Source organism: Melanotaenia boesemani, chromosome 12, assembly GCF_017639745.1.
Source record: "Melanotaenia boesemani isolate fMelBoe1 chromosome 12, fMelBoe1.pri, whole genome shotgun sequence".
In the NCBI taxonomy this organism is placed as follows: Eukaryota; Metazoa; Chordata; class Actinopteri; order Atheriniformes; family Melanotaeniidae; genus Melanotaenia; species Melanotaenia boesemani.
Window position 1 is genome coordinate 34,922,628 of NC_055693.1, and position 26,856 is coordinate 34,949,483.

General features: G+C 43.7%; 1 protein-coding gene across 1 annotated transcript in view; it reads left to right on the forward strand.

Annotated features, from left to right (window-relative positions):
• The window catches only part of gli2a (GLI family zinc finger 2a), a 100,864-nt gene that overhangs the window by 20,044 nt on the left and 53,964 nt on the right, over nucleotides 1-26,856 (forward strand). The window contains exon 2 of the mRNA XM_042000767.1: nucleotides 1,400-1,539. Coding sequence (XP_041856701.1) covers nucleotides 1,425-1,539 — 115 coding nt within the window. The 5' untranslated portion in view covers nucleotides 1,400-1,424. The remainder of the gene's footprint in view (nucleotides 1-1,399; nucleotides 1,540-26,856) is intronic.

The window sequence follows — 26,856 nt, forward strand, 5'->3', positions numbered from 1 at the left end:
ATCCATCTACATCCAAGCTGAATCCGTCCACATCCATGATGGATCCATCTACATCCAAGCTGAATCCGTCCACATCCATGATGGATCCATCCACATCCATGCCGGATCCATCCACATCCATGCCGGATCCATCCACATCCATGATGGATCCATCCACATCCATGATGGATCCATCTACATCCAAGCTGAATCCATCCACATCCATGATGGACCCATCTACATCCAAGCTGAATCCATCCACATCCATGATGGATCCATCTACATCCAAGCTGAATCCGTCCACATCCAAGCTGAATCCGTCCACATCCATGATGAATCCATCTACATCCAAGCTGAATCCGTCCACATCCATGATGGATCCATCTACATCCAAGCTGAATCCGTCCACATCCATGATGGATCCATCCACATCCATGCCGGATCCATCCACATCCATGCCGGATCCATCCACATCCATGATGGATCCATCCACATCCATGATGGATCCATCTACATCCAAGCTGAATCCGTCCACATCCATGATGGATCCATCCACATCCATGCTGGATCCATCCACATCCAAGCTGGATCTATAAACCTCTATGATGGAAACTGGTGTTGGGAGATGAAAAGTTTGGGATTTAAGTCATCATCTTGAATTTTGGAAGCTTTACAGAGAAAATTTGATTCCTGATGGTAGTTTCTTCTGAAAAAGCTAAAACCTTGTCATGTGATCATGATTCCTAATCTAGAATTGATCAATACCTACCACAGCACTTATAAGAATTCACAATGTGGCTCTTAACATATGCTCAAATCTGACAGAACTTTTTTGTCACTGTGAATTGTTTTATTTCCTCAGTGGCTCAGCTCAGCTGTGGTGTACCACAGGGCTCAGTCCTGGTCCCTTCTGATCTCAATTTACACTACCAGTCAAAACTCTGTACGCATTGGTTTAAAGGCGCAATACACAACTTTCTGACCCTAAAACTATGTGTTTTTTTACTCTTTCGATATGTATTTATATATATTTATTTATTATTCATTCAATATTTGTACCACTTAGTCCAATTCGGGGTTGCAGGGAAGCTGGAGCCTATCCCAGCAATTAACAGATGAGAGGTAGGTACACCTGGACAGGTACACCTGGTCCATTGCAGGACCAAGACAGAGAGACAAACAACCACTTACACTCCTAGAGAGAATTTAGAGTGACCAGTTAACCTATCATCGTCTTTTTGGATGGTGGGAGGAAGCCGGAGAACCCGGAGAGAACCCATGCATACACAGGAAGAACAGGTTCGAACCTCCCCCAGCCGAGATTCGAACCAGCGACATTCTTGCTGTGAGGCCGCGGTGTGTGTGTGTGTGTGTGTGTGTGATAATTGGTCTAATATTAAGCTTTTTCTTTCTTCTCCAGGTTGTAACAGAAATTAGAAATCAGCATGGAGACTTCAGCTCCAACAACCACAGACAAGAAAGAGTGTAAAGGTTCTGGTCTGGATGGAAGCAGCTTTGCAGAAGTCCCTAAAAAGCCTTCAGCGACCACTCTGAACAGAGGTACTAGATGGTTTTCTGTTTGTTTTATTTCATTCTCTTGGTCATGCAGCATGCTGTAATTAATCTAATGAGTTGGTGAGAAAACTAGCAGCACTTTAACTTTACCACTAGTTTGATGAAAAATGTTTTTCTGGGGGCTCGGCAGTGCTATGAACTGAAAGATTACGGCTACTCAGATAAGTATCTGGGTGGCACATGAAAAGAGTTCTACCCAGAGATGGGGCCGCGCATGTTTCAGAGATGTCAGAGAATGGGTGATGAAAAAATGTTATAATGAGGGCGAAAGACCTTGTTCTCACCTCCCGAGTGTAAATTTCATGAATTACTAAAAATGGCTGGCATAGCAGTGGACGACGTGGTGTATGTGAAGCCTCGGATAAAGGCTGGGAGGAGGGAAGCGTCTTTGAAATGCAAACAAGATGTCGCCTGACATTGTGGCGTTAGCGCTATGTCTGCTTAATGATGGACTTGGTGGCCTGCCACGAAAGGAGCCGCGAGCATTAATTGTTTAGGGATGTGCGGTGAGAAACTGGGGCGTTTCAATGCGTCCTCCCTGGCACCTCCACAAAGGGACCACATGTTTTTCAACCAAGAAGAGAAAATATTGTACTTGCCATGGCGTTAATTATTTATAGGTTTACACAGTTCTGACCATTGTGTGTCTCGTAGGCTGTGGCGGTTGAATTTTCATAACCTTGCTCTACTCAAAAACAGTGGTCTGCACCCATCGGGGTTATTTGTGCTCATGAGGTAACAGAGGCTGAAAGATTCTTTCTGTAAAGGGGTCATAATTTAAAGATGAGAGCTCGTGTTTTCATTAGTGAATGTGTGATGAAAACTCCTCATAACGAGGTTGAAGGACCTTGTTTGGGCCTCTGAGGTACGGATGTTATAAATTACTAACGCCGGTGGACGCTGAAACCCCACAGGAAGACGCTCTGGCGTAAAGCGAGGGTCCGCTGAAACACCGCATCATTCAAGTGGTTTTTCTGTTTGATGAAGGGCCTGGTGGCCTGCCATCACAAAGCTCACGTTGTCACTCAGGGGAACAGTACAAGTAGGACATTAGTGAGTCTTTAGACGCTTATTTATGCTCTGCTTATACTATTTTGATTATTCTTTTCATTTGAATTGGTTCTCAAATAAATATACATGTTCTCGCAAAAAATATGGGCCAAATCTGAATAAATCAGGCAGCTTTGTAAGCTTTAATAAACTGGTTTACTTAGTATTCTGCTTAGTTGTGTTTGAAAAAGAATTGTAAAGTAATGCAGACCCTAAAGCACAGTAACAGAGTAAACAGAAACTTCCTGAGAACATCTTCCTCACTATGATCCACGTTTGTCAGCTTCTCCTAACATGTTTTATGGGGACATGTGTTGTCCTGCTGAGTCTGGGGTGAGTCAGGGATGCTGGTCTAAAAGCCAGGTTCAGGTTCAGTTCAAACGATAAGAGCTGGGCTGCTTTCCCAGGGTCTTGTTAATGGTTTTTAATGGACGCCCACATTTTTTGCACCAGCCTGCATTTGTCTCGCAGCAGGACGTGTTTCCACAGGCTCTGCTGTTGCAACCTGACTCCAACGCTCTGGGATTTACAAGTATGTGTTGGCTTGTTCTTTTCCGTGTCAGGCTGACATGTGTTGAGATTAGGTACCCGCTTCCACCACCGTAAAATATCTCATCATTTCAAAGGCATACCTGCGGCTGACGCAGCCCTCGTTCACACCAGAGACAAGTGTGCAGGCTCTCAGATGCTGTTTCCTACAGCTGGAAATAAACAGGAAGCCCAATCTGATTTAACCCTTAAACCTCTAACCTATGTTTTGCTATTTTTGGGATGCACATGTTATCTTTTTTTTTCTGTAAAACTGCCTGTAGAAGCTGGAGCTTTTAATCCCAGTCAGCATCATGAAGTTTCTCAGCTGTCAGACTGGGAGGTAAAATGATGTAAAATGAATGTATGAATAGATGTAGCAGCATAAAGGTCGACCAGAAGAAGAAAGCAGAATTTATTACTAACAGAACTTTGTAGAAATAACACACAGATCAACAGTGACCAAACCTTTTCTCATCTCATCGTTCTCTCAAGTCTTGGCTTTCAGGAGAAAAAATATTGTTATTGAAACAAACACACAACAGAAACTATTTCCATGTTTCCACTTTTTCCTCATTTCCAGTTATTCCTGCTACTATTTACCTGCTATCCTCACTAAACCAACTCCAGCTCAGCTGCTTTGTGGCGCCACCGTGCATCAGAAACGTCTTCTTGGCTTTATTCCAGCCATAGAGGAGCATTATTTTTCTTCTTTTCACACACACATAGAACTTTCTGCTCACTGGTTGATCTTTGGCTGCTCCTGATTGGACGTTACCGTCAATCTAAGCTCTCTGATTGGTGGAAAGTCTGACAGGAAGTGGCTTCATCATCATGTCCAGGTCTAAATAGAGGTCTCTTAGCAACATAGTAGTGATGGTGATGTTTTTATAGTGAAATGTGATAAATAATGCTGTTATCATGGATCATGGTGGATTTACCAGATAGAGTCTCTGAATAAAACTACATTTAGTGGCTGGATTGTAAACCTCCTGGACGGGATAGAAATACCTGGAAAACCTCCGTAGATCAGCTAAAGGGTAGCTATCCATCACAGTTTACCTCACAGAGGCGCTGGAGGTGATAGCAGAGAAGGACCTCTAGGCGCCGGAGATCTAGAGAAGATTTAAGCGTGAAGGACTTTTTTTGCTTTTTGTACGAGGCTGGTGCAGTGTGAGCAGTCTGGGTGAAGAATGATGTTTTTCAGCATCACAAACATAGTTATTTACAACTTTAAAAGTTCTTTGTGAGAACGTAGATGTTTGATAAGAAGCTTGAGTCTAAATGTTTTATCTCTGTAAGGTGCTCCCCCACCCACCCTCTCCCCCAGTAGAGAAAAACAGTTCCCCGTCCACAGGCCTACTCTAAAGGGACAGCTACTAATCTTCCTGAGAAAAAGATTTCTGCTTTTCTTTCTAAGCTCCCAAATGAGGCTCTGCGGAGGTTCTGCTGACCGACTAGGAGCTGGAGGAGGGGGTGGGTGGGGGGCGCTCAGCAGCCAATGTTATACAGGGATGAGTGCATTCATGCCAGACCCCTGCACCCCCTTGTGGGTTTAACTCCACGGCCCTCCACCTCAGTAAAGAATGCATCTCCTGATGCCCCCCTCCCTTTTCCTGCTGCTGAAGCCACCAAACATGCCACATATTTCATTTTCAACCAACCAAACCACGTGTGTGCTTCCAGTGTTGGAAAACCAGCTCTATCAGGTGTCATGTCCAGTAAGATAAAAAAACCAGCATATCAATAATGTTTTCTGACACTGGAGAAGACCTGAAAGCAACAAGCTTACAGGAAGTCCTATTGACCATGTCCCCGTCTTCATTTTCCTGTCAGGGTCTATAGCAGCACACTGTCAGGAAGAGCGACTGCAGGACAGACTGATATCGTTTCTGTCCCAGAAGGACATAAACTTCTTATTCATGGAGGCCATGATTACAGATGTTCTTACTACGATTGTTGTCAGAGAAATATTCACATCAGTCTGCGTTAACTCATCACTATAAATGTGTAAAACAACACGAACTCTCCTTCTAGGTCTTCAAGTTTATTTATCTTCTGATGCCAGCAGAACAAAATAAAATAGAAACCAAGTAAATTTCATCAAAATCTGCTGTTTGCAGAATAAATAAATCCTACATACCAACTGTGGATTCTCTCAGAGAAACAGACAGAAAGGCTACAGGACCTCTACCTGGGCCAGGATCTCTACCTGGACCAGGAACTCTACCTGGGCCAGGATCTCTACCTGGACCAGGAACTCTACCTGGACCAGGAACTCTACCTGGGCCAGGATCTCTACCTGGACCAGGAACTCTACCTGGGCCAGGATCTCTCCCTGGGCCAGGATCTCTACCTGGACCAGGAACTCTACCTGGACCAGGAACTCTACCTGGGCCAGGATCTCTACCTGGACCAGGACCTCTACCTGGACCAGGACCTCTACCTGGACCAGGATCTCTACCTGGACCTGGACCTCTACCTGGACCAGGATCTCTACCTCCTCTACCTGGACCAGGACCTCTACCTGGACCAGGAACTCTACCTGGGCCAGGATCTCTACCTGGACCAGGAACTCTACCTGGACCAGGACCTCTACCTGGACCAGGATCTCTACCTGGACCTGGACCTCTACCTGGACCAGGATCTCTACCTCCTCTACCTGGACCAGGACCTCTACCTGGACCAGGACCTCTACCTCCTCTCCCTGGACCAGGACCTCTCCCTGGACCAGGACCTCTCCCTGGACCAGGATCTCTACCTGGACCAGGACCTCTACCTGGACCAGGACCTCTCCCTGGACCAGGACCTCTACCTGGACCAGGACCTCTACCTGGACCAGGACCTGTGCCTGGACCAGGATCTCTACCTGGACCAGGACCTCTACCTGGACCAGGACCTCTCCCTGGACCAGGACCTCTACCTGGACCAGGACCTGTGCCTGGACCAGGACCTCTCCCTGGACCAGGACCTGTACCTGGACCAGGACCTGGACCAGGACCTGGACCTGGACCTGGACCTGGACCTGGACCAGGACCTGGACCTGGACCAGGATCTCTACCTCTACCTGGACCTGGACCTGTACCTGGACCAGGACCTGGACCTGGACCTGGACTTGGGAGGCTTCTTTGTGGAAACGACGTTATATAAACGTACTTTTGAACATTTTACTTTTAGAAAGCAGGAAAACATGCAGCTAGCTTTGACCTCCAGCTTCCTTCAGCAGAACAGCTGCTGCTGGACCCTAAATAATCCTGACCTGTGGAAATAAAGAAACTAGACCACATATCTGGAACTAAATACAGACCATCACACACAGACCAGTAAAGACCTCCCTCCCAGTCGCTGATGAAACTATCCATCAACGCTAGCCTGTCGTATGCAATAATAATAATCAGAATAACGTTTAAAGTCAGAGTTACTTTAGTGAACATCAGCGTCATTTAACCAGTTTCTGAACAGCTCTGTGCTACAAGCTGCTGGTTCTCCTGTAGGAGGTGAACCATGCTGGATGGATTTCCTGTTTCACCTCCTGCTTTCCAGGCTGAGACGTCCTCCACATTCACACCAGGATGATTTAATCCGCCATACTTTCCCATGAAAACACGCAAGGAAAACAACACGAGTGGTAACACACGCATGTTTTTAACTTCCTGGTGTGATCTTGGATTTAAGATTAATTAATAATGGTGTTAACTGTAATACCGCCATTAATTGTGAAATGAACTCATTTTGACATCCCAACATCAGACTGCATCGTTAAAAGACTGTTTCTGATTGGCTAACTGGGTTTCAAACACTGCCTTCTCAGATATCCTGAGCTTCACGCCAGCTTCCATCTTCACGTCTTTTCTCCTGGTTCACGCCGCGGTCAGAAAACAGGCGCTGCTCAGCTCGCCTCCACAGGTTTCTAACGTCAGCATATTCCACATTTTCATGAACAAACTCCGTTCCCTCAGTTATTTTATTGAAGTTCATTTGAAGTAGAAAAGAAACCCCAACTTCTGTCCAGCTGTGGAGTTCAGAGGAATTGTTAAGCTGACGGCACCATGGTGGCTCGTCTGTAGTTTAAAAGAATAAACCAGAGACCAATGTTTATCTTAGAGAGCCCAGCTTTCCAGCTCTGATACGTGCTGGTCGTCTGCGTTTTCACGTTTCTAATGTGGTCAGAAAGTACAAATCAGACTCAAGTGAGAGGGTTTTTCTGGTAAAGGTTGTTTCTTCTGAGCGCGCCGCCTGTTCTTCATAACTGCAGAGTTAAAAACACAACGCTTCGCTTTGGGCAACGAATATAAATCTCCTCGTTCCAGCGGCGTCTGCATGCACAAGGCCTGAAGACTACGCGTTGCATTCCTTGCTGTTTACAGGCCGTCTGAGAGGAGGTGAAGGCAATATATGGATGCTTTAGGGGATTAAGAAGACTCGGTCAGGCAGCTCTTAGTCGCTCCCTCGCTTGTATTTACCTTCTTCATCCTCTCGCCAACAGGACGCTCTTTCCCAGCATGCCGCTGCCTGGAAGACACTTCCTGGTTTTTAGGAAAGAGCTTGTCTTCTCCGAAGTGATGCTGGAGGCAGCTCCTTTCTTCTAATGGAGAACCGCTGTGTCAGCACAGAACTTGTTGAAAGTCATTGCCTCTGCATGTGTCTCTGACCCAGCGTGACCCTCAGTATCTGCCAGCCGAGGCCGCCTTCCTCTGCTAGTGCAGCCCCAACACTCACAGTTCAAGGGAAGCTAAATAAATGTCTACGAGGATCAGACGTGGTAAAACAAAAATGTGTGCTGGCTGTAAACATGAGCAGGAGGCCCTTACATAAACAGGCCTGGTTCCTGTGGCTGATTTGGTCCAGAGGCGGACAGTTTGTGGTCAGACCCTTCCGGTTCTCCCCACACCCCACACCCTCCCCTCGCCTCTGGACAGCGGTGGGCCGCCCTTGCAGCAATACTGCTGGAGGAAAAAAATCAATCACAGTGCTGCATGAAGCCTCATGATGCGTCAGTCTGGCTTCGGTTATATTTAATCTAAATTTATATCTTTTATAAAACTACAGGCTGCTGATCTTTAGGCCCAGTCATGATCGTACTACAGGCTGCAAGAGGAGGAAACTTGTTCTTGCCATTAGTGAAATTTCTTTTGTAATTACACGTCTGTGGTTTTAATGCTCTGGTAGCATTTCGCAATTAGCTTAATCACTTGGAGTTCTGGGACCCAGATCCACACTGGACCAGCGATATGTCCTCGTCCTGGACTGTCTGACCCCGGCAGCAGCTGGCTCTGCAGCGGAGGCGGAGGAATTCCAAAACATTTCTGAAAAAATAAACCTTTTAATATTTTCATCAACACATCCTCAGGAGGGTGAATCTCGCTGCAGGTGGAGCGTGCAGCCGCGACCGTGTCCTCGTTCCAGGGGCAGACGGTGAATGAAAACCAGGCAAACAAGCAGATCTGAGTCAATAATGGACGCAGGTAGAACAAACAGCAGCTCTTCCTGCCCGCAGTGCCACGATCATCTGGCCTTCAGCCGCAAATTTCACAACATTTACAGCTTTTTCTGAAGAAATCATTAAGAACATAATGATGTGATTACAGTGTGAAATGTCAGGGTTTCATTCAACAGAAAGACAAACAAAGTTCGCCTGCTCTAAATAAACTCACAGAAATCTATAAATTAGACACTTCTTTGTCGTTGTAGGTGGAGTTTCTTTTATAACCTGACGTGCTTGATTTTGGACTGAGGAGTAAGTCGGAGTCTCTGGAGGGAACATGTACAAAACTCTACAGAGAACCAGCAGAGAAAAGTGAGGCTAGATCCTTACTGCTACTGCCTCTGCTAAATGTCATGTACAATCTTCATGTGTCCTGAGTCCCATGAATCCGTAAGAAAAAAAATAAAAGAAGAACATATACACTGTAAAAGTAATCAAATATTATTTCCCTAATAAATTTTTAAAGCAGTTTTTAATTTTTAACATTCACACGTGCATCCACACACACGCCTACCCACCAACACACACTCTTCATCCTGATGGCACTCATGTAAAGGAAGGTAGTAGCAGATGTCTGCGTGGGGGGATCATGGTACCTGCCTCTGGTACCTGCAGCCTCTTTACAGCCATAGGAAAGAAGCTGTGTTTGAGTCTTCCAGAGGGAAGGCTGCTGAACTGGTTCGGGTAAATCTCCTCTAGACATGGGAGTGGGGAGCCGATGACCCGCTGGAGTGGTTTTTTTCTCATGTGCAGTGCAGGTGGCATACCACACTGTACATCCACAGGTCAAGACACTTTCATGATTTACTGTGTCACAACTGCTTTTTTAAGGTCGATGAATGATGCAAAATTTCTTTTTGTCAATGCATTTTGTGATTTCTTCTATTAATTCCAGGATTGCCAGTGATGTGGATCTTTGTGATCTGAATCCATGTTGGCTTTCAGAAAGCACTTCATGTTTATCAATAAATTTGTCCAATAATCTATAAATATGGAATTTTTATAAGCTTTTTGAAAATTGTGGGAATAAAGAAATCAGCCTATAGTTGGTGAACTGGTGTTAATCCCCAGTTTTGTATATGGGGGTGACTTTTGCAGTTTTCATTTCTGTAGTTATTTACCAGTTAGGAATGACAGATTCCAGATATTCAGCACGTCAGTGGTCGAACAATTGCCTCAATAACCTTTTTCAAGGTTATTCGTTATTATTATTCATTCATCATGCAGCAGTTCCGAACATAACGGTTAGTGACGATCTGAAGCTCCAGCTCATCCATCTTATGTAACGGGTCTGGCGTTGGTGAGGAAGACAGAAGGCAGTGGAGTATTGTATGGTTGTTCATGTCTCCTCGCCAGCAGGCTGACCGGCCTCCTGTCCTCTCCCTCCGCTGTCTGCGCCGCCTGCTGGGCAAGCTGACAATCCACTGCGTCTAGCGATGTCCTCCGATATGTTGTGGCTCCATTTAAAGTCACTTGTAACAGTCAAATAATATTGTAACCTGCACGCAATCAAGTCTTGTCGACTGTACACGTATCTAGCCTACACCTAACTAAAGAGCACAGCGACGCTGCACCCCCGCAGGCCGCCATATTGTCTTACAAAAACTACTCTAGGACGGCTGGTAGCTGTGTAGGCTGATGTCTGCGACCCATTCTTACCCATTTATCGTACAATCATTGAAAAGTTACAATTTCAACCATAGTAAAGAGTGTTATTATAATACTGGAGGATATTACAAACTTTAAAACTTGAATACTTTTTTCTAAAAATAAAACGTTTAACAATAGTAAGTGGTAAATTTCATGCTGAAGACTGATCTCAGCTGAGATGTAGCCTGACCTTTGATGACTGGTGTAGAAAACTCAGTGGGGTTCTACGATTTCGCGGACTAGCATGCAGAGGTATTTCGTATGTCTGATGAAGCAAACAAATATGGTCATTTGCTCAATAAAGGTTTAATGAGCAACTACCCTGATTCTCTCGGCAATCAGAAACGTTGGTCCAGCGCGGTCTGCAGGATTCAGTGTGAGGCCACCTCTTCCTCTTGTCTTCGGCCCGTTTCCGGGCAGGTATTGACCACTTCAAACAGTGATGACAAACATGTGAAAGAGGATTTAATTGCCAGCATTAAAAAAGAAAAAAAAAGAAAGAAAAAAAGTTTAAACATCTTTTTAAGCGATTCTCAAACCTGTTTTTCTTCAGCAGTTCCATTTTATCCAGGTGAGAATTAAAGAAGCCGTGGGTTGGACGGGACGTCTGCCGGTGATCAGCAGACACCTGACACACTCAGATTCTTCAGGAGAAAAGGCTGCTATTAGTTCCACTGCTCTGCAATCCCAGCAGCGTCTGTCCTGAGGTCGTGTGGTTGCCATGGCCCTTCGGAACAAAGCTAACAAAATGATGCCATATGGAAAGCTGATTTGTAGTGTTATTCATCGTACAGCTGCAGGAAATATGCAGGAATAAAGACAGTGGCCTGAAACAGCTGGGCAGCAGCAGATGATTGAGTGGTTTTCCTGGCTGCTCTGGAAAAGGAAAGTTTTTTCTTTCTTTGTGCCCTAAAAACACATTTTTGAGATTTTATCTTAAGTTCTCCAAACAGGATTTTCTACACAACTGGCCTATGATGCGGGTCCAGAAGCAGTGAAGTTGGTGAGTTCTGGTTCATCGTGAAGCTGCTACTCCCTCTCACCACATCAGACGGACTTTAACCTGCATCTGTCTCTGTTCAAACTCTAGATATGAAGCAAAAACCAGGGTAAACCCTCAGCTTTCATTTCTCAGGTAGTTGACTTCTTGTTACGTTGACTGATTTTTAGGAAAAAATTAAATAAAAACGCTGCTTTTTTAGAAGTTTGACTGAAGTTTGTGAAGAATGATGTGTGGAGCTGTCAGATAAACCCAGAGCTGCTGAATTCATATTTTATATATAGGTATAACTACACTCCTCCGTGTGGACTTACTCCTCCTGGTTTTGCTTTAGCCCCATTATGTAAGTGTAGGAGGCAGTCGTATAAGGAACAGTGTGCAAATGAAGAGAGCGGTTTAATGGAAGTCTGTGTGTTGGTATAGCCTGTTGTGTTTTGTTTGCTAGGTGATTTCCCCAGTGGTGTTAACTAAGCCCAGAAATTCCTGGCTCAGTCTTCAAAGACAGCAGGGTCATCCCCTGACAGCAGCAGATACAGACATGTTCATGGCAGACATGGACGCAACATGTATGTTCTGACAATCGGCAATACAAACCGATTTCAAACTTTTCTCTGCACGAAAACACTTTAACTATCTGTTGTTCTGCGCTAACCACAGTTCCAGAAAGTTGGGCCGCTGAGTAAAATGTAACTAAAAACAGAATGTGATGATTTCCAAAAACATCAACAACACTTTAGAGGATGAAACGAGCTGATAGTGAATCTGATGGAAAAAGTTGGAACAGGAGCAACTAAAGGCTGGAAAAGTACCTGGTACAAACCAGAAACACCTGGAGGAGAATCGGACAACTAACCAGGTTACCTGGCAACAGATCAGTAACATGACTGGTATAAAAGGAGCATTTCAGAGAGGCAGAGTCTCTCAGATGGAACGATGGACAGAGCTTCACCAATCTGAGACAAACTGGCTTTGAAGCTCTACCATCTACAGTGTAGAATATCATCAGAAGATTCATAGAATCAGGAGGAATCTCTGTGTGCATGGGACATGGCTAGATGCTGGTGATCTTCTGCATTAAAAGCAGACATGTTTCTCTACTGGAAACCACTGCATGGACTCAGGAAGACTTCCAGAAACCACTGTCTGTGAACACAGTTCACCCTGAAACCCACAAATACAGGTTAAAGCTCCATCATGCAGAGAAGAAGCCAGATGTGAACAGGATCCAGAACCAGCTTCTTCCATCTTCTCTGGACCAAAGCTCATTTAAAATGGTCTGAGGCAAAGTGTAAACCTGGATGAAGATGTGAACTAGTTTGTGGAAAGCATGGACGGTGTGTCCTGCAGACTAAAGAGGAGAGGGAGCATCCAGCTTGTTATCAGTGGACAGGTGAAGAGCTGCATCTCTGATGGGATGGGGCTGCATTAGTGCCTATGGCGTGGGCAGCTTCCACATCTGTGAAGCTCCATCAATGCTGAAAAGTACATGGAGGTTTTAGAGCAACATCTGCTCCCATCCAGACAACGTCTCTTTCAGGGAAGGCCTTTCAGATTTCAGCAAGACGATGCTGAACCACATCCTGCATCCATCACAGCAGCATGGCTTCACAGGAGAAGAGTCCGGCTGCTGAACTGGCCTGCCTGCAGTCCAGACCTTTCACCAGTACACAACATCTGGAGCATCATGGAAGCAGAAATCCAGCAACCAAGGTCCAGGACTGTAGAGCAGCTAGAATCCTGCATCAGACCAGAATGGGACAACATTCCTCTCCTAAAACTCCAGCAACTGGTCTCCTCACTTCCCAGACTTTTCCAGACATGTTGAAGAAGAAAAGATGCTACACCATGCTGAACACCACCCTGGAACTACTTTTTACACCATGCTGAACACCACCCTGGAACTACTTTTTACACCATGCTGAACACCACCCTGGAACTACTTTTTACACCATGTTGAACATCACCCTGGAACTACTTTTTACACCATGCTGAACACCACCCTGGAACTACTTTTTAACAATGCTGAACACCACCCTGGAACTACTTTTTACACCATGCTGAACATCACCCTGGAACTACTTTTTACACCATGCCGAACACCACCCTGGAACTACTTTTTATACTGTGCCAAACATCACCCTGGAACTACTTTTTACACCGTGCCGAACATCACCCTGGAACTACTTTTTACACCATGCCGAACACCACCCTGGAACTACTTTTAACACCGTGCCGAACACCACCCTGGAACTACTTTTAACACCATGCTGAACATCACCCTGGAACTACTTTTTACACCGTGCCGAACATCACCCTGGAACTACTTTTTACACCATGCCGAACACCACCCTGGAACTACTTTTAACACTGTGATGAACACCACCCTGGAACTACTTTTTACACCATGCCGAACATCACCCTGGAACTACTTTTTACACCATGCTGAGCACCACCCTGGAACTACTTTTTACACCATGCTGAACATCACCCTGGAACAACTTTTTACATCGTGCTGAACATCACCCTGGAACTACTTTTTACACCGTGCTGAGCACCACCCTGGAACTACTTTTTACACCGTGCCGAACATCACCCTGGAACAACTTTTTACACCGTGATGAACACCACCCTGGAACTACTTTTTACACCGTGCCGAACATCACCCTGGAACTACTTTTTACACCATGCTGAACATCAACCTGGAACTACTTTTTACACCATGCTGAACATCACCCTGGAACAACTTTTTACATCGTGCTGAACATCACCCTGGAACTACTTTTTACATCGTGCTGAACATCACCCTGGAACTACTTTTTACACCGTGCTGAACATCACCCTGGAACTACTTTTTACACCGTGCTGAGCACCACCCTGGAACTACTTTTTACACCGTGCCGAACATCACCCTGGAACAACTTTTTACATCGTGCTGAACATCACCCTGGAACTACTTTTTACACCGTGCTGAACATCACCCTGGAACTACTTTTTACGCCGTGATGAACACCACCCTGGAACTACTTTTTACACCGTGCCGAACACCACCCTGGAACTACTTTTTACACCGTGCCGAACATCACCCTGGAACAACTTTTTACACCGTGATGAACACCACCCTGGAACTACTTTTTACACCGTGCCGAACATCACCCTGGAACTACTTTTTACACCATGCTGAACATCAACCTGGAACTACTTTTTACACCATGCTGAACATCACCCTGGAACAACTTTTTACATCGTGCTGAACATCACCCTGGAACTACTTTTTACATCGTGCTGAACATCACCCTGGAACTACTTTTTACACCGTGCTGAGCACCACCCTGGAACTACTTTTTACACCGTGCCGAACATCACCCTGGAACAACTTTTTACATCGTGCTGAACATCACCCTGGAACTACTTTTTACGCCGTGATGAACACCACCCTGGAACTACTTTTTACACCGTGCCGAACACCACCCTGGAACTACTTTTTACACCGTGCCGAACATCACCCTGGAACAACTTTTTACACCGTGCCGAACATCACCCTGGAACTACTTTTTACACCATGCTGAACATCACCCTGGAACTACTTTTCACACCGTGCTGAACATCACCCTGGAACTACTTTTTACACCGTGCTGAACACCACTCTGGAACTACTTTTTACACCGTGCCGAACATCACCCTGGAACTACTTTTTACACCGTGCTGAACATCACCCTGGAACTACTTTTTACACCGTGCTGAGCACCACCCTGGAACTACTTTTTACACCGTGCCGAACATCACCCTGGAACAACTTTTTACATCGTGCTGAACATCACCCTGGAACTACTTTTTACACCGTGCTGAACATCACCCTGGAACTACTTTTTACGCCGTGATGAACACCACCCTGGAACTACTTTTTACACCGTGCCGAACACCACCCTGGAACTACTTTTTACACCGTGCCGAACATCACCCTGGAACAACTTTTTACACCGTGATGAACACCACCCTGGAACTACTTTTTACACCGTGCCGAACATCACCGTGGAACTACTTTTTACACCATGCTGAACATCAACCTGGAACTACTTTTTACACCATGCTGAACATCACCCTGGAACAACTTTTTACATCGTGCTGAACATCACCCTGGAACTACTTTTTACATCGTGCTGAACATCACCCTGGAACTACTTTTTACACCGTGCTGAGCACCACCCTGGAACTACTTTTTACACCGTGCCGAACATCACCCTGGAACAACTTTTTACATCGTGCTGAACATCACCCTGGAACTACTTTTTACGCCGTGATCAACACCACCCTGGAACTACTTTTTACACCGTGCCGAACACCACCCTGGAACTACTTTTTACACCGTGCCGAACATCACCCTGGAACAACTTTTTACACCGTGCCGAACATCACCCTGGAACTACTTTTTACACCATGCTGAACATCACCCTGGAACTACTTTTCACACCGTGCTGAACATCACCCTGGAACTACTTTTTACACCGTGCTGAACACCACTCTGGAACTACTTTTCCAGACATGTTGCTGCCATCAGATTCGCTATCAAAGCACTTTTACACTACATGTCACGTTTACCCAGACACACATGTTCACTGGGCTTCTATCTGGGCCCAGTGTGGGGTTTAGTTTCTTTTCCAAGGACACTTCAGGTGAAACCAGGAATCAAACCAGAAATCAATCAAGCTCTCTCCATCTGTGGCAGGAAGCACTTTTATCTGAGCTTTTTCTCTTTCTTGGTTCATTCAGGCTGTCTTCAAATCATTATCTAATCTCATCACTTCTTTTTTATTTCTCACCATCAGGATTTCATAGAGCTCGCTCTCCTTCACAGGAAACGTTGGTTTTGTAGTAAAAACTAAAACAACTAAAAGCTGAAAAAGTGTGATTCAACAGGACTGTGTGTGTGTGTGTGTGTGTGTGTGTGTGTGTGTGTGTGTGTGTGTGTGTGTGTGTTTCTGCTCCTCTCCCAGTGTTATCTTGGCAGAGCAGGTTTGAGATGCTTGGGTAATAAAGGTACTGTAAATCCTCTTCATTCAGCTGAATTGTGGTCTAGAGGAAATCTGGCCCATCTGAAATTCCCACGGAACAAAGGGGGGAGACGGGGAATGGGAGGGGGAGTGGGGTACTCAGCTGAAGAGGGGTATTGTTTACATATCAAGACACTTCCTCTAACTCCCAGGAAAAGCTGTAATTTGCCTTGCAAGGTTTTACTGTTTAATTTCTCCATTATGCAGGGGGATAACCCTTTAATTATAGAGGAGGAAGTGGTCCTAAGCCTCGGACGGAGGGTGAAGCCTCACAGAGAACCACGCTGAGTTTTCTTCTGTTTCTGCCACTTGGCCTGTTGGTTCATTACTCCAAAAACTGTTGGGCCCTCTTAGAGGAGGCCTCCACTCCAGATAATTTCCCCTCCGCGAGGCTGGAGTAGCTCCACCGGTCAAGACCTTCACCGTTTACAGACTGGGAATCACTTCATCAAATCAGCAGCTTTTGGAAAATGTTGAAGCTGTTTCATGACAACATCCAGACTGGGCGTGTGCACGGTGAACCATAATGACAGACGTGAGCAAATATTGACCTAAGTTATAAATGTTTCAGGAGGAGCATATGGGGAAATATACGGATCCCGCTAACCTGTCCATCAGCACGTCATTATGTCGTATATTTAGTGAGAGGAAATCTACAGGCGCAAAAATGTTTTCACATATTTAAAGTTCAGCTTAATGTAAACAGAACTGGGGGGACATTTTCACTGGATGTTAGTTTGTTGTGATTTTTGGAACAAATCTACAACAGTTAGAGCTGATGACTGGTAAAAATTTAGACCTTTAAAATAATCCTGCTTCTAGTTTCATGATCGTGAGGGTTTGCTGCTTTTTTGTCATCATGGCAAACATTTGCAGAAAAGCAGGTTGAATTCATAAAAGTTAAATTCATATAATATTGTTCCAGGTTAACCCTTCAAACTCCGCCACATGTCCGGCATCCCCGAACGCGTTATCTCTTATAACATTATTACTACAATATGTTTTCGGACTTTGTGTACCTGGTCTTTTTATTATTGTTGTCTTAACTGTGTTTGTTGGTGATAGAAATGGTTTTACTGAGCTGGTAGCTGAGATTCTGGACTTTCTGTGGATACCACACATGTTTATAGTTACATCTACAGACCTGACGCTACACCCGTAAAACCGGATGTTAACCCCTTAACTCCCGGTAGAAGAGGCTGCAGGTGCAGAGATGTTAAGCTAAACAGTCAAGCTAAGAATGAAAGTTCTGGATAAAACTTTGACAGCAAAAAATCTGGATAATGAAGCAGTGAAGGTGCATGGATGGAAGTTATTGTGCATATTGTGAATATTTCTCTCTCCTCACCATCTAGAAGCTGTGAGATTCTCATCCTGCTTTCTGTCTGTTCACCTGATGCTGATATTCATCACATATTGTTCCTTCTGTGTTTAGAAGGAAGCAGCTTCACAGCTTTAAATCCATCCTGCTGACTTTTTACCTTTTAGTTACTAAATCCTGAATATTTCATCCTTCTTTGTCATAAATATGTGATTTTATATATGAAGAAATATTTTATCTGTTGCTGTTTATGTGTTTAGTGCAGGGGTCTGCAGCCTTTCCAATCCAAAGAGACATTTTTCCCTCAGCCAGCTAAATAAAACTCCTTTAGAGACGCAAATGTTACCAGACCTTTGGAAAAAAGACAACGTTGATAAACATATACTATATTTTCAAAGAAATAAAAACAAAGAAAAAAAAATTCATACATATATATATATATATATATATATATATATATATATATATATATATATATATTATGGTAATTTTAGTGTCATTATGGTGTGGAAATTCATAGCAATTATTCCATGAAAAAAACTGTAAACTGCCTTTGTTATTATATGTAAATTTAAAACATTCTTTTGCATGTTCAGCCATGTATTAAGAGCCATTGTGGAAGATCCAGAGAGCCACTTGCAGCTCCGGAGCCACAGGTTGAGCACCCATGATTTAGTGTTTGTAAATCAGAATTTACTGAATTTTCTTCATATAAAGGAAAAGGACACTTTGCACAATTAATTGAAATATTTCTTGTGAAGAATCACAATTAAACATTTTAATCGTTGCCCAGCACTATTAAACATGGAAATAGTTTCTGTTGTGCGTTTGTTTCAATAATAATATTTTTTCTCCTGAAAGCCAAGACTTGAGAGAACGATGAGATGAGAAAAGGTTTGGTCACTGTTGATCTGTGTGTTATTTCTACAAAGTTCTGTTAGTAATAAATTCTGCTTTCTTCTTCTGGTCGGCCTTTATGCTGCTACATCTATTCATACATTCATTTTACATCATTTTAGCCTCATAATCTGACAGCTGAGAAACTTCATGATGCTGACTGGGATTAAAAGGATTCAGATTCTATAAACTGGCATAGATTAAAAAGCTAGGTGGACCAAAAATAGGAAACATGGCTTGGAGTTTTAAGGGTTAAAGCAGTGACTCGGTGCGACAGGATCCAGTTATTGAGCCTCATTTCTCCCCAGTAGACATGTTGAGGAATCAGGCCCTCAGAACTGAAAACCATCACAGATGTTTGTCTTCTTGTTTTTGTATCAGAAAGTTAATTGATTCAGTGTCTAGGTTTCAGACGAAATCAGGTGGAAAATCTGTTTTTGCAAGTGTTCGTAATTGAAACTCAACACTAAACTGATTTCATCAAATGACTGCATGTATGTTTCACTGACACTTTAGTTAATGTTTAGCACAGGTAGCTTGTCATAGCCTGAAAGACTGTGTAATTACCACACTACTTGGCCTTGGTGGGCAGATAGAGTAACAACCATAATAGAAGCTTTCAATTTGGGGACACTCACCTCTGACAGGACACCAGAACCTTTACACAGCTAGCTAGTTTCCAGTACTCGAGTATCTTTCCCTTTTTTTTTTTTTTTTATTATTATTTTGAAGAGTTATGAAAGTGTGTTTCAAATGAACTGCTTGGTACAGCCTGGGAGATGAAACACAGGAAGACGACATGATTGTTTTCATCATGTGTCTCAGACAGACATATTCATGTATGTTTTCTCCTTTCTCTGCTCATCCTGCTACCCCACAGTTACCAGCTCCATTAAGCTGTCATAACACGGCACATATAACCTGAGGTCATCCCTGGACTGACTCAGCCAAGTGTCCCAGGGGCCAGGCACTCCAGCAGCCAACCTGGATCCCTAGCTCACAGTCTGGGGTGATGGGTACCACATGTAAGCAGAGGCAGCCACTGGCTCTAATAGGAGCTGACAAGTGGTGGTCTGACAAGAGGAGATCAGATGGTTTGGGCTGGTCTCTGTTTCTCTAGATGCTGTGACACAGTGGTTTGGTTTAAACATGCAGAGGAAACACTCGCTTCGTGACGTGTGTGGTCTCTCCATTCTTATCGACCCACACTGGCCTGAACGCCTAGGCTTAAATTCACATAGTTTCTCTACTCTTGCAAGTTTACTTTTCTAAACTTTATATATGATAAAGAAAATCTTTAATAAATACAATATTTTTATTTTCTTACTGTCAAGTTCTTGGTACACCCCCCACCCTTCCAAACACTGATAATCCAGCTTTATACAGCACAAATTCACAATAAAGTCATAACAAGTCACTTATACAGACACTGTCCAATTCAGTCAAATTCATTGAAGTCCTGGTATAGTCAAATTAAAGCAGTGATCTACCATGAACCACATTAGTCCAGTTTATCATGTCTGTGTTCATATAAACCAATTTATGAAATATTTACCTAGCAAAGGAATGAAATGAAAAATACTTTATTTATCCAAAAGAGAAATTTCAAAATTTCTAAGAAAAAACCAACGGATTGAATATTTCTCTTTGATTCAATCCTCTATCATGAGCTGCACCAAGAGACAGTGGAGAGGAAAACCTTCTTTGGCATGGCTATATCACTGTAACTATGGATGCTAGCAGCATGGCTATATCACTGTAACTATGGATGCTAGCAGCGTGGCTATATCACTGTAACTATGGATGCTAGCAGCGTGGCTATATCACTGTAACTATGGATGCTAGCAGCATGGCTATATCACTGTAACTATGGATGCTAGCAGCATGGCTATATCACTGTAACTATGGATGCTAGCAGCGTGGCTATATCACTGTAACTATGGATGCTAGCAGCATGGCTGCTTTTGGCCACTGCCATGTCTCCAGTGTAAACAATGGGTCCACCAGGTAGCTGTTGTAGGAGGAAGGGCGGGCCACTGCCATCACTTATTAAAATAGTTAGAAGCAGCTGGCTTCTTCTGTGGAAGAGCAGATGCAAGAGGCATTTAAGTAGTAATACCCGTGCTAATTGATATCTAACTGAAAACTAAATTTTAGTATTGATTAGTATCTGACAACTGATTTTTTTGATAGCACTAATTGATGGGATCCAAGATTCAGTCTAAAATTGACCAGACCAGAAGGGTTCAGATTTGTGCCTCACACAATGATGTTGGGCTGAAACAGGCCTGAGTTTAATGGAATTTATTCCATTACGTTGCAGATGATGGAAGAGTCATATTGAACCTGATCTTCAGACATTCAGTCTGTACATTTCCTGTAATCTTTATACCTTAAAATCTGAGATCCAGCCAAAGTGAAACTACATCAGGGGTTGACGTGACTAAAGTTGTTTGATGAAAGCAAACACTGCAGGAGAAATCTTTGCTCCATAGCTGGAAAACATTAAGGAAACTGCATGAATCCTATTTAATACTAAATATACAGTTTATTTCACTCCGAGATCAATTTTACAAAAATGTCAGCAGGAATCCAGAATTGAGTGGAATAAAAAACTGAACCATTATCCAGATGAGGCCTGTTTCCCGTTTGGTTCCTTCTCCAGTTCCCCCCTGAGCAGTTTTCACTTTTTTCATCTCATACCTCAGAGCTAAACGGGATTCTTTCTTTCTGACATTTGTATGTTTTGACATGTTCACTGAAACATTGTAGGGGCGTACATGTTTGGAACAAATGGAAACAGATTGCTGTCCAGATGCTGGGAGATGGAACTAGAGGACCCCAACTGACCAGTCAGAACATTCTTCTGAGTTCCAAGTGAAGCTGCGAAGGGCAGCAGAACATTCAAGTGAGACTTTCCCATGGACATCCATATTGATATTGTTTGGGATCCTAACGACAACTCCGCCCTCACCCCGGGGCACTTTGAATAACAAAAAGAACTGATGGAGTCTGTTTATTTCGTGGGGATCCTCTGATCTACTAATGACCACAGATTCACAGACAAAAGCTCCACTGAGACCTATCTACTGTAACAGCTGAGTTCTTTCTCACATCTGTAGAAAATAAAACCCCTCCCCCTCTTTCTATAGTCCAGTTACAATCCAATGAAAACAAATCCATCATATGATCTGCATTAGTCCGGTTTAGAATAACTGTTCATATAAACTAGTTCATAAAATAATGACCTAGATAAGCAGATCAAGTCTTCTCTTTGACTCAATCCTCTGTCCTGAGCTGTCAGTGGTAAAGAAAACTGCTATCAGGACCAGAATCAGGAACGAAAACCTCCATCAGAACCAGAACCAGGAAGGAAAACATCCGTCAGAACCAGAACCATGAAGGAAAACCTCCATCTGAACCAGAACCAGGAAGGAAAACCTCCATCAGAACCAAAACCAGGAAGGAAAACCTCCATCAGAACCAGAACCATGAAGGAAAACCTCCATCAGAACCAAAACCAAGAAGGAAAACCTCCATCTGAGCCTGAACCGGAATGGAAAACCTCCATCAGAACCAAAACCAGGAAGGAAAACCTCCATCAGAACCAGAACCATGAAGGAAAACCTCCATCATAACCAGAACCAGGAAGGAAAACCTCCATCAGAACAAGAACCATGAAGGAAAAACTTCACCAGAACAAGAACCATGAAGGAAAAACTCCACCAGAACCAGAACCATGAAGGAAAATCTCCATCAGAACCAAAACCAGGAAGGAAAACCTCCATCATAACCAGAACCGTGAAGGAAAACCTCCATCACAACAAGAACCATGAAGGAAAAACCTCAACCAGAACAAGAACCACGAAGGAAAAACTCCACCAGAACAAGGACCATCAAGGAAAACCTCCATCTGAACCAGAACCATGAAGGAAAATCTCCATCAGAACCAAAACCAGGAAGGAAAACCTCCATCAGAACAAGAACCATGAAGGAAAAACTCCACCAGAACCAGAACCTAGAAAGGAAAACCTCCATCAGAACCAGGAAGGAAAACCTCCATCAGAACCAAAACCAGGAAGGAAAACCTCCATCAGAACCAGAACCATGAAGGAAAATCTCCATCAGAACCAAAACCAGGAAGGAAAACCTCCATCAGAACCTGAACCGGAAGGAAAACCACCATCAGAACCAAAACCAGGAAGGAAAACCTCCATCAGAACCAGAACCATGAAGGAAAACCTCCATCATAACCAGAACCATGAAGGAAAAACTTAATCAGAACAAGACCCACAAAGGAAAACCTCCACCAGAACAAGAACCATCAAGGAAAACCTCCATCTGAACTAGAACCATGAAGGAAAGCCTCCATCAGAACCAAAACCAGGAAGGAAAACCTCCATTAGAACAAGAACCATGAAGGAAAAACTCCACCAGAACAAGAACCATTAAGGAAAACCTCCATCAGAACCAAAACCAGGAAGGAAAACCTCCATCAGAACAAAAACCAGGAAGGAAAACCTCCATCAGAACCAGAACCATGAAGGAAAACCTCCATCAGAACCAAAACCAGGAAGGAAAACCTCCATCTGAACCTGAACCGGAATGGAAAACCTCCATCAGAACCAAAACCGGGAAAGAAAACCTCCATCAGAACCAGAACCAGGAAGGAAAACCTCCATCAGAACAAGAACCATGAAGGAAAAACTCGATCAGAACAAGAACCATGAAGGAAAACCTCCATCTGAACCAGAACCAGGAAGGAAAACCTCAACCAGAACAAAAACCAGGAAGGAAAACCTCCATCAAAACCAGAACCAGGAAAGAAAACCTTTACCAGAACAAGAACCAGGAAGGAAAACCTCCATCAGAACAAGAACCATGAAGGAAAAACTCGACCAGAACAAGAACCATGAAGGAAAACCTCCATCTGAACCAGAACCAGGAAGGAAAACCTCAACCAGAACAAAAACCAGGAAGGAAAACCTCCATCAAAACCAGAACCAGGAAGGAAAACCTTTAGCAGAACAAGAACCATGAAGGAAAACCTCAATCAGAACCAGAACCAGGAAGGAAAACCTCCATCAGAACCAGAACCAGGAAAGAAAACCTTAACCAGAACAAGAACCATGAAGGAAAACCTCCATCAGAACCAGGTCCAAGAGGGAAAACCTCCATCAGAACCAGAACCATGAAGGAAAGTGAACCAGCAGCAGAACTCTGATCCAGGGATTCTTGCTAATAAAGAAGAAGAGAAACACAAATGAATAACAACATCAGATATTTCTACATGGAGAGTAAAGAGAGGAGCCCAGTGCATCATGGGACGTCCCCCAGCAGAGAGGAGCCCAGTGCATCATGGGATGTCCCCTAGCAACAAGCAGGACTAGAGGATGGATCAGGGTCATTAAGCCAGACCTGCTATAACGTAACATATAATAATAATGTCCTGTATTTAGGTTGATGGTGTGAGCGCTCCATCCGCCACCATCTGCTACCATCCACCCTCGCTCTGATGTGCTTATCAGGAGTGAGTACTACCCTCCTGCTGTCTGTAAGTGTGTTGTTGTGTAAGACACATTTTAAGGTTATAACCATTGTTTTGATTTAGACAACTTGTTAACTTAAAGATGGAGTTTTCTTCACACGTGCTGACCCCAGCCCATACGATCATATCAACCACCAGAACTCTGTGTCTGTGTTATATCTATCCATGGTCTATCCATGCTGTTATAAAGGTTGCTAGTTTGAGTGTGTAGGCCTTGGTAAAAAAAAGCTGCTTAAGAGAGTCCTTCAGCAGTGACTGCAGATGAAGAGCAGTTTCCCATCCCCGAATGGGAAACCATCAGCAAATCCCCGCAGAATTCCAGCTTCATTCCAGCTTCATTCCAGACTGCAGTGGAGCTTCCCTGTGACTGAGAGCGTTTCCTGAACATATCCATAAGGTGTTTGTCAGATGAAGGAGATTCCCCAGCAGACTTAACCCGAGGTGACTCCTCTCCTGCGGTGTCACACGGGGGAAACGGCATTCCAGCTAATTTTATCACACAATGCGTGCTGTTGTCAGAGCGGCTGCAGTGACAAACGATTCCTTATCTTGGAAGTCTGTTGTTTGTTGATGCTGAGTAATGTCCTGGCTCCTCGCTGGTGCTGCTTGGAGCTATCAGAGGCTTCATCTGCTTCTGTCAACCATCAAAGAGGACCTACTGAAAAACTAAAACTTTCTCTGACTTGTGAACAAACTAGAGTCGTCCTCCTGGTTTTTATGGTTGTTTAAACCCCGCTCCTTCCTAAACCGATGGCTTTGTTACTGATGGACACTTCTTAAAACTCGTCCAGATTTCCGGCATCCCTGAGCCCTATCACTTAGCTCATCATGAGTGTCTCAGGAACAGCGGTGTGTAACTCTGTGGGGTAAATTGTGATGGATAGTTTATCTCTCCGGTGATCTACATACAGCCACGATTTCATGATGTTTTTTAATTTGGAATTAAACATTCAGAATTAAATAAATCGGAATTAAACTCCTTCACATAGAAATTGTGAATTAAGGTTAAATGGCTGCATGGTGGTGTGGTGGTTCGAGGACTCAGCTGGGGAGGTTCGAACCTGGGGGGCGGTGGCATGTTCGCGCGGGTTCTCTCCGGGTTCTCCAGCTTCCTCCCACCGTCCAAAGACATGCATGTTACGTTAACTGGTCACTCTAAATCAGGGGTAGCCAACGTCGGTCCTCAAGGGCACCAATCCGGCAGGTTTTCCAGATTTCCGTGCTCCAACACACCTGACTTAAACTAACAAGTCATTGTGGAGATCCTTATAGGCTGTTGGATCCATTTAATTTGAGTCAGGTGTGCTGGAGCAGGGAAATCTGGAAAACCTGCTGGATCGGTGCCCTCGAGGACCGACGTTGGCTACCCCTGCTCTAAATCCTCCCTGGAATGTGTGTGAATGGTTGTTTGTCTCTGCGTTGGCCCTCCGATGGACTGGCGACCTGTCCAGGTGTACCTGCCTCTCACCTGACAGGACAGACGGGACAGAAAGAAAGAAAAACTCCAGGTCCTGCTTCTTTTCTTTTCATCTACAATGTGGAAGACCACATAAGAACCATGTTCGCTCTGATTGGGATTCCAGTTTAGAAGCAGCAGCTCGACACAGCATCCTTCTTCGCTTTGGTCAGCTGAGGAGGAGAAGGGAGGTAGCGTACCATATCGTCATGGCGACAGGACAGGAACGAGCATGCTCGGAACAACTGGAATTAGTTTAAAGCAGAAGTAACGTGTACATGATTGAGGAATTATTCAGTTCGGATTTAAAATCAGAATAAACCAGCCACTTACTTTGGGTTTAGGTTTTATTTGGAATTAGGAGTTTACAAGGTAATTTTAAAGAGGATTTAGTTTTTATTGAGTTAAAGGGGAATTAAAATGCTCATGTAAATATGGCCATCTATGATCTATGATAGCACCTTTATTTATTAAATGTTGCTAAGAGACCTTTATTTTGTTTTTCAAACCAAATAAAGAAACAATGCAGTATATGAAAAAATACATACAAATATATACACATAGATACAAATATTCATGCCTACAAATATACTTACTGTAAATGTATGCATAAAATTAATTAAAGAAAAAACACTCAATTTCTAACACTTTTCCATGTATCTTTTGGTCCGAAAAAGGGAGTAGTCTGAAGTAGAAATAACTTATCTAAGCCAATCCCCATTATACTTAATGCTTACAAATAAACTATTTTGTGCATGTATTTACAATTAAATATTTAGACCTGGACATGATGATGAAGCCACTTCCTGTCAGACTTTCCACCAATCAGAGAGCTTAGATTGACGGTAACGTCCAATCAGGAGCAGCCAAAGATCAACCAGTGAGCAGAAAGTTCTATGTGTGTGTGAAAAGAAGAAAAATAATGCTCCTCTATGGCTGGAATAAAGCCAAGAAGACGTTTCTGATGCACGGTGGCACCACAAAGCAGCTGAGCTGGAGTTGGTTTAGTGAGGATAGCAGGTAAATAGTAGCAGGAATAACTGGAAATGAGGAAAAAGTGGAAACATGGAAATAGTTTCTGTTGTGTGTTTGTTACAGTAACAATATTTTTTCTCCTGAAAGCCAAGACTTGAGAGAACGATGAGATGAGAAAAGGTTTGGTCACTGTTGATCTGTGTGTTATTTCTACAAAGTTCTGTTAGTAATAAATTCTGCTTTCTTCTTCTGGTCGACCTTTATCCTGCTATATCTATTCATACATTCATTTTACATCATTTTACCTCCCAGTCTGACAGCTGAGAAACTTCATGTTTGATGCT